General features: G+C 31.4%; 1 protein-coding gene across 1 annotated transcript in view; it reads left to right on the top strand.

The window, feature by feature from the left end:
* The window catches only part of LOC111698776 (microtubule-associated protein futsch), a 57,149-nt gene extending 47,570 nt beyond the window's left edge, over positions 1-9,579 (top strand). Inside the window, exons 2-7 of the mRNA XM_023469204.1 lie at positions 1,243-1,341; positions 3,507-3,568; positions 4,891-5,001; positions 6,561-6,689; positions 8,142-9,235; positions 9,567-9,579. Coding sequence (XP_023324972.1) covers positions 1,243-1,341; positions 3,507-3,568; positions 4,891-5,001; positions 6,561-6,689; positions 8,142-9,235; positions 9,567-9,579 — 1,508 coding nt within the window. The remainder of the gene's footprint in view (positions 1-1,242; positions 1,342-3,506; positions 3,569-4,890; positions 5,002-6,560; positions 6,690-8,141; positions 9,236-9,566) is intronic.
* Positions 9,580-9,606: the final 27 nt, after the last annotated feature.

Raw genomic sequence — 9,606 nt, 5'->3', positions numbered from 1 at the left:
ACATGTATAGTACTTAATCTATCCAGCTCACCGCAACAATTTCAAATTCTGCACCAAACACTTAAAGTATACATTATGTTGTTTACAATATACTTTGTTAACTAACTAAACTATAAAGTATGTAACTAACTAACTATATAGTGACTACCTATCTAACTAGCTGCTTCCTAGCTAAATAGTAAACGAACTAGCTCACTAGTTACCAAATTAGCTTAAGAGTTATTAAATTAGCTTTCTAGCTAGCATGCTGATTTAATAACTAACAAACTAGCTTACTAGCTAAATAACTAGAAGGCTATTATAGCTAGCTATTTAACTGACTCTTTTAAAAAATTAATAAGTAACTTTAAATAACTAGCAAACCATAAAGCTGTTTACTAACAAACTAAATAACAAAATGAACAATGTTTTGCCACAAAGATTCTAAATTGACAAAATTGCTACAATTATAATAAAATTTTCTTTTTAGATAAACATTTCTTAATTGAAATATATTTTTCAAATAATTCTAAAGGACACATGTCAAATAATAAGTGTTAGGCGACATTGTATTGTCTCATTATATAAAACTGAATTGTTTTGTTATAAAGATCCAAATATATAAAATTAAACTGTTTTGTAAAACAAAGATCTAAATATATAAGATTAAACTGTTTTGTAATAAAGATCTAAATATATAAAGTTAAACTGTTTTGTAATAAAGATCTAAATATATAAAATTAAACTGTTTTGTAATAAAGATCTAAATATATAAATTCAAGAGACCCAGATTATAAATTGTATTACAAGGTTAAACTCATTTCCACGGTCGTGCAGAGATTAAGTTTAACCTATTTAGTTTAATCAAAAGTTCAAAGCTTATTCCTTGCAAACAAAAATATAAAATGAAAATATAGAAATTTTATTTTAAAAAGTTATTACACCAAAATTGTAATGAATTTTATTATATTTTCTGTTAAATTTTCCCACATTATGGAATTTAAAACGAATGCATTTCTTGCAAAGCAATTATAAAAGAGGACGAGGCAAGAAAGATATGCATTCTTTCAACTTTTAGTTCCTACCACAAACTATAATTGTTTTATCCCAATATCTTTGCAAACCCATGTCGTAGACCTTTAAATTCTGTTAGATCATAGTCTAAGTGTGATCAGGTTGCAAATATATTGGATTAGTTAAGTTTTTTGCAATAACTCAGTTCCTTTGTTTTACAAAGTTGATTTTAATATTTTTTATGTTCAGGTTTAAAGAGTTGGGATATCTCCGAGGTTCATGTGGACCTGGAGAAGGAGTTGTCTGTGATCACGGACTGTGCTCCACCTGGAGAGGAGGCCAGAGGAGGTCAGACATTTTTTTTTATTTTTTTCTTTTTGCATAGAATTCCGTCACAAACGATCCGCTAACATTTTTTAAGCTTTGTATGAATTAAATATACTTCTTTACTTTCGAGAAAAGGAGAAAGAAAACACTTCTTTTTGTTTTTCTAGTCACAACATTCATTTTTTACCTTATCCAGACTAACTTAAATGGATTTTATTCAAACCCCCTTTTATTTTTCCTGATAAATGAGCCCGGGCGATAAAATTAGGTTTTAATTTTGGACACTTTATGGCCCAGGCTGGCTTTTTTGTACCCGGCTGAACAATTTATTGTCCTGACTGAAATTTAATTATGCTTAAAATCTTAACCTGGTCAAGTGTTAAATTTTGACATTTTGAGAGATTGAGTTTTATTTTTTTAGATACTTATATTTCTTGATGTCTTGAGAAAGATCTCGGCATAACTTGATAAATTATCCCGCCTCAACCTTTACCAGGTCCAGACCTATAGTCTAAGATTTTTATTCCTAAAACATGATTTGCTTGCAAAAATTCAGTAAAAAGGTTTGGGGTTGGTAAGTACCTACTAGAACCACGACCTTCAGGCCCTAAATACTAGTCTNTTCTTCTTCTTCTTCTTCTTCTTCTTCTTCTTCTTCTTCTTCTTCTTCTTCTTCTTCTTCTTCTTCTTCTTCTTCTTCTTCTTCTTCTTCTTCTTCTTCTTCTTCTTCTTCTTCTTCTTCTTCTTCTTCTTCTTCTTCTTCTTCTTCTTCTTCTTCTTCTTCTTCTTCTTCTTCTTCTTCTTCTTCTTCTTCTTCTTCTTCTTCTTCTTCTTCTTCTTCTTCTTCTTCTTCTTCTTCTTCTTCTTCTTCTTCTTCTTCTTCTTCTTCTTCTTCTTCTTCTTCTTCTTCTTCTTCTTCTTCTTCTTCTTCTTCTTCTTCTTCTTCTTCTTCTTCTTCTTCTTCTTCTTCTTCTTCTTCTTCTTCTTCTTCTTCTTCTTCTTCTTCTTCTTCTTCTTCTTCTTCTTCTTCTTCTTCTTCTTCTTCTTCTTCTTCTTCTTCTTCTTCTTCTTCTTCTTCTTCTTCTTCTTCTTCTTCTTCTTCTTCTTCTTCTTCTTCTTCTTCTTCTTCTTCTTCTTCTTCTTCTTCTTCTTCTTCTTCTTCTTCTTCTTCTTCTTCTTCTTCTTCTTCTTCTTCTTCTTCTTCTTCTTCTTCTTCTTCTTCTTCTTCTTCTTCTTCTTCTTCTTCTTCTTCTTCTTCTTCTTCTTCTTCCTCCATTTTTTTTAATCCTTTCCTTTTTTCTTTTTTTTAATATATTATTTAGAATGTAACACCTCTGTTTTATTAGTGCACTAAACCAAAATAGTGTTGTAAACAGTTTATTAAAATAAAGTTTGATTAACCTTCTCTCTTTGTTAAAAAAAAATAATTGATTTAAAAAGATATTTTTTTCTTTTTCTATAGTAATCAGGGTATAATTGACTATTACATACTTTCTATTGACAAAACTCCTCTTATATACAATTTATATGGTATTATTATGTATTAACTAAATATTGCTTACACGTCACTTTTATGCATTTTTGATAAAAACACATTTTTATTTACATTTACATTACAATTACTTTGAGTTTAATCTAAAAAAATGTTTTGTAAACGTAAAATTGTGATTATAACTAAACTATAGTTGACATATCGCTTCTAAAAGTCTAACAGATTGTAAAAAAATATAATATTTTCTATTCCAAATATTTCTAATATTTGCCAGATCTGTAAAATGAAAGTTTTCACTTTAAAACTAATTGTTAGATCGTTAAAAGTTTCTCTTTCTCAGCAAACTATCTATTGATTGAATCCTTCAACTTGATGAAATTTATTTCAAGAAAATAGAAAAATTTAAGATGGAAAATGTTTGTAAAAATATTTGTAAGATATGAACATGTTGATGGTAAAGAAGTAAGTTTTTCTCACGAACTCTTTGCTTCTTCTTATATCTTTGCAACCTGGTGATGATAACTATTAAATTTATTTACCTAACATCAATCAAAGTTTGAACTATTAAAGGTCTACGACATCAGGTTGCAAAGATATAGGGATTAGAAAATCAGAGTGTTTTTTATAAAAACTCGAAAAGATGACTCGGTCAAATATAAATCAATTAATAATATTCATATCGTAATTTTTTTAGGAGAGCGATTAATTCAATTCGCTACAGAAAACTTAGTTACTGAAGTTCTTATTCACCCTCAGGTAGATATTCGATCTTTTAGCTTATTTTATTTTTAGAATTTCAAATCTTGAAGATATGAATTGAAAATTTACATTATCCATTAAGCGAAATTAAACTTTAATTGTTTTTAATGATTCAGAATATTTAAAAAAATGTTCGTGGAGAAAAGTCATTTGTCGTTTTAACTCAAATATAATTTAATTAATATATTAATATAATATATATTAATTAATATAATTTAATAATATAATATAATTAATATATTAATATAATTAATATATATTAATATATAATTTGATTTTAAACATAAGGGACTAGATGCTGGCAACAAACTCTAATATTTATCATATCTTGGTAACCATTCTTTGATATTTCCAACTTAGACTATACAATCGAGATGAGTTCTTATATTTAAATATTGAAGATTTCGACATTGGGTTGCAAAGATATAAGGATAAGAAAATTAGAGTTTTTGACGAGTTTTGAATAGATCCATAAAAACTAGCAAGATATGAAGCTCTTTTAATAAGTTGTTTGAAAAAATCACCATCATTCTCTTTAGAATTTATTTTTAACAAGAGTTTGATGGTTTCCTCTGAACCTGAAAGTGATGAATTCTAAAAATTCTAAAATGAATAATGAACGTGAAGCAAATATTAAACATTTTACAAGTTTGGGATTAATTTTCACACGGGGTAGAATGGGGAAATTACTTGAAACATTAAAGTATTTTGATAACTAATCCTCTGTTCCTTAAACTATTTAATCCTCTGTTCCTTAAACTATTTAATCCCCTATCCCTTAAACTATTTAATCCTCTATTTTTAAAAATATTTAATTTAATCCTTTGTTCCTTAAACTATTTAATCCTATATTCTTAAAAATATTTAATTTAATCCTCTGTTCCTTAAACTATTTAATCCTCTATTTCTTAAACTATTTAATTCTTTATTCTTCAAACTATTTAATTTTCATCTTTAAACTATTTAATCCTCTATTATTTAAACTATTTAATCCTCTATTATTTAAGCTATTTAATCCTATTTAATACTAAAACATCAACTAGTTTAATTTTAAATTCTCTGTAAAAGTGAGTTTTGGATGTGCAGGAGACAACAAAGGAAATTGTCAAATTCCAACACTTTTCAAGAGATGGGAAAGTGACAATTTCTTCCCTATTTTTACACAGTTGAAGGTTTAAAGGGTGAATGATTAATTGTGACTTTAAATTACATCAACAGTTCCTTTAAGCGTAAACAAAACATGAAGTTCGTTTCTATTTCACACACGAAACCGCGGTGTAACTGTAAAGGGCGGCTTTAATACTTATTTTTATTACTAGGTGAACACACTTCAACAATGCATGAAGAATATGCTTGGAAGCTTTACCAAGCATCGACATATTATACATGCTGGATACACATTCGCAGCTCAGGGTTCCTGGATACTGCAGGTAATATTTATATACGCTGGATACACATTCGCAGCTCAGGGTTCCTGGATACTACAGGTAATATTTATATACGCTGTATACACGTTCACAGCTCAGGGTTCCTGGATACTGCAGGTAATATTCATACACGCTGGATACACATTCGCAGCTCAGGGTTCCTGGATACTGCAGGTAATATTTATATACGCTGGATACACATTCGCAGCTCAGGGTTCCTGGATACTGCAGGTAATATTTATATACGCTGGATACACATTCGCAGCTCAGGGTTCCTGGATACTGCAGGTACTATTTATATACGCTGGATACACATTCGCAGCTCAGGGTTCCTGGATACTGCAGGTAATATTTATAGACCCTGGATATACATTCGCAGCTCAGGGTTCCTGGGTACTGCAGGTAATATTTATACACGCTGGATATACATTCCTCAAGGGTTATATTTCTAAACAGGGTTTATTTCTAAATTCTCTTAATTCTTTTAAATTACATTTCGGTGAATTATTTTTCTCCATTTCTTCAATTTTTATTTTATTTTGAACATATTGAAAAGTTTAATACTATTCGTTTGTGAATAGAAAACTGAACAATTTGTTGAGAATTTGGAAGAGTTTTCAAAGAATTTATTGAAAATTTCTCTAGAAATGACTGTATTTAAACTTTCTTTTCCTTCACTGCGCCCCACCCGTATATATCTTTAAGTAATCTGAACAGATTTGTATTTTGAATTAGAAAACCTGTTTTCAAATTAAAACATAAATTTGAACACAAATAGGAAGAAACCCGACAGGAATAAAAACCTTTTCGACGTCTTTGGATTAAAATAAAAATTAAAAATTGGTTTTTAATCTTGTATTTCCATACCGGGTAATATTTCCATACCGGGTAATATTTCCATACCGGGTAATATTTCCATACCGGGTAATATTTCCATACCGGGTAATATTTCCATACCGGGTAATAATTAATTATTTTGAAACATCATAAAGGTTAAAGCCCGATTATTGTAACGCCAAATGCCTTTTACAAGTCTAAAAGCAGTATTTTTCATGATAAAGTTCTGTGTTAAACTTTTCTGTTAAAAGGTTAAATAAATCAACAAGCAGAGATATTCCTAGATTTATCTTTGTTTGTATAAAAATAATATTTTGTGTCAGAGACCGGAAAAGGATTTGTATAAACCGGAAGATGAAAATAAAAGTCCTTTGAAGAGTTCATCCTTTTTCTCTAGTTTTGCGTCCTACTCAGAGCAGGTCTGCAAACTACTGCAGTCTTAGATAAATTCATTCTTCAATGCCAGAACTTTGGCGGTTCCAACCCCCCCCCCCCTCCTTCCCCACCCCACTTTTCCTGGGACCGAATTTAATTAATTTGAATTGCCTACCACCGGTTCAAATTTTTATCACGGATTCAAATCCTTCCTTAATCTTTAATTTTGAATCAGTGGTTCAAATTTGAACCGGCAGTATAGGTAGTTTAGTGATGTAAATTGAGAAACTTGTCATTAAAAACTTTATTCTGTATTTTAAACCAAAGTAACTATAATATTTCTATTTTAGGATGGAAACTTCTCGAATGAAGAGTTTGTTAGTGTTTTTGAAGAATATGATGTACAGCGTGTCATCAGATCCTTCGAGAGATCAATCTCAATCCATCTTCACTGTTGTCCCAGAGGAGATTGGAACCAGGTGATCCAACCCATCCTGGATTCATCCAACCCATCCTGGATTCATCCAACCCATCCTGGATTCATTCAACTCATCCTGGATTCATCCAACCCATCCTGGATTCATCCAACCCATCCTAGATTCATCCAACCCATCCTGGATTCATCCAACCCATCCTGGATTTATCCAACCCATCTTGGATTAAACCAATCCGTCCTGTATTCATCCAAACCTTCCTGTATTCATCTAACCTTTCATGGATTCATCTAATCATTACTCTATCCATCCGATCTTTACTGGATCCATCCAATCCTTACTTTATCCATCCAATCCTTGATGTATCCATCCAATCTTTACTGGATCCATCCAATCCTAAATGTATCCATCCAATCCTTACTGTATCCATCCAATCCTAAATATATCCATCCAATCCTTACTATATCCATCCAATCCTTACTGTATCCATCCAATCCTTACTGTATCTCCCCCCCCCTGGACAAATTCCTGAATACGTCCCTGCTTAAAGCTGCAAAGCTTAACAAAATTTTCCATGTTTAATAAACCATGAAGAAATATATTTTATTATATCTTTTTGGTTATCATTTTCTTGAAAGGAGTGTTAAATTCTTGTTTGACGGTTCACCTCAAAACATAATTACAAAAAAATTGAGTGATTTAGAACAGTTTGCTAAAGATGAAAAAACACAAAAAAAAACCTAAATGATAGTAAAACTAAAATTGAAAATATTTTGAAAATTTCTAAGTTAGTTTATATTATCCAACTGTACAAAAGGTTTGAATGTGAAACCTTGGCTTAAAATGATCTGTTTCTGTCAATTTGAGCCCCTTGGCCTGGAAAAATTAGGTTTCTTATCTTCTCCGGAGATTCTTGCAATATTTTCTAACCTTCAAGATTTATCTCAGATATTTACATGATTTGATATATTTTCTTTATCTTTAATTAACTTTAATCTCCTAATCTCTTTATATATATTTGAAATGAAATAATCCAACCTCTTTCAATCAATTAATCATTTCCTTAATTTTTTTCTCACCATCTTTTAACCTATTATCTTATTATTTGTGTTGTTTTTTTTAATATAATTTACTATAATCTTTGTTGGTTTTTCACTGGAAGGAACTAGAAGCGTAATTTCAAGTGGCCCTCCACACTATGAAGGCAATGCCCGATTCACAACAGTACCTTTGAAACCTTTATCACATTAATAATAAGGAAGATATTATCAGTTTTTTTAGATTTAAAAATACCTTGATTCTGATAATTCCTATATGTTTTCCTGTGGTAGAAATGCGCAAATCTCTTTTGAAAAATTACCAAAATTGAAAATAATCATTTTTCAAAATATCATAAATTATAAGTATTGTGAATCGGGCATTGCCTTCTTTGCAGTCCCTTTATGTGTTCCCTATTTACCTCCATTGTTGAGTTTATTCAAGATTGTTTCTTTTCAGGATGTTATGAACCAGCAGCCGTTCTCTAAACTGTGTCAAGTATCTGTAAACCCTGAGACAGCATTCAAGGATTCGGAACCGGTTTCCCAATTCATCAACTATCTGGATCCGTTCCTACAACCACAATCTATCCAGGAACGACTCCCACCCTCAGATGTGGTGGGAAACATACGGTTCAGCCATCCAACCCTTTATGTGTTCCCGGGTGGACAAGGAGACTCAGCTCTCTTTGGCATCAACGGGTTTAATATGCTCATAGATGGCGGGTTTAGTCGAAAAGCTTGTTTCTGGGATTTTACGCGGCATCTGGATCGTCTGGACGCAATACTTATTACTAGACTTAATGATGAAAATACCCAAGGAATTAACGCAGTATTAGAGAGGAAGGTTGTGAATAATGTTTATCCACAGATTGGTCATTTCTTCGCCAATCTAGTTGTTGGAGAAGGAGAGGTCGAGAAGAAAGATGAAGCTGATAAAGATCAGCTTCTAGTAAATGTTGTTCATGAAGCAAACTCAATGATTGAGAACCTTCGAATTCTCAACCTTAAACCACAAATATGCTTCCGGGATAATGTGTGTGACCCCATTAACCTGTACCATAAGGTCGGGCATGGCAAGCTTGACATGTACGTGCTCAACCCGTCCAAAGATTCCCGGGAAGTAAAAGAATTTATGTCACGTTGGAGTGAAGATGGTGGCCATCTTGGCACCTTCAAATCTGGAATAAATGTGGATGGGAAGGAATTATGGCTTCCAATAGCAAACTTAGTATCTGTTTGTGCACTTGTTGTCTGGCACCCAGCTAACCCTAATGATACAATTACTAGGCTTCTTTTCCCTGGTAGCACCCCGCAGAATAAAATATTTAAAGGATTAGAAAAACTAAAAAAGTTGGAATGTTTGAAATATTCAACATGCTCAGCAAACACCTTGCAACAGGCAAAATCTAAACAACCAACTCAAACAAAAGAATTTGAGATGAAGAAGGAAAAAGTATTTAAACCACAACAATCTGAAGAAGAAAAGATTGCAAAACAAGAGAAACTTGCTAAAAAGAAAAAAGAAAAATTAAGAAGAGCAAAGGAAGAAAAAGAAAGGTTGGAAAAAGAAAAGAGAGAAGAAAAGGAAAAGAAGGATAAAGAAAAAGAGGAAAAAGAGAAGTTGGAAAAAGAAAAGAAAGAAAAGGCTAAACAAGAAAAACTTGAGAAAAGACAAAAGGAAGAAAAGGAAAGGAAAGAGAAAGAGAAAAAAGAGCAAGAAAAGAGAGAAAAAGAAAGAAAAGAGCAACAAGAAAAGAAGGAAAAGGCAGAAAAGTTAAAGAAAGAAGCCCAGGAAAAGAAAGAAAAAGAAGAAAAGGAAAAGGCAACTCTTGTTGTTGAATCCAAAACGCCAGAAAAAGTTGTGAAGAAAAAATCAGTTAAGGAACCAGTTTTAAAACCTAAGAAGTCAGAAACATTGGACA

Source organism: Eurytemora carolleeae, unplaced genomic scaffold (genome assembly GCF_000591075.1).
Source record: "Eurytemora carolleeae unplaced genomic scaffold, Eaff_2.0 scaffold109, whole genome shotgun sequence".
Taxonomy (NCBI): Eukaryota; Metazoa; Arthropoda; class Copepoda; order Calanoida; family Temoridae; genus Eurytemora; species Eurytemora carolleeae.
This window is presented reverse-complemented; position numbering and strand designations above follow the sequence as displayed.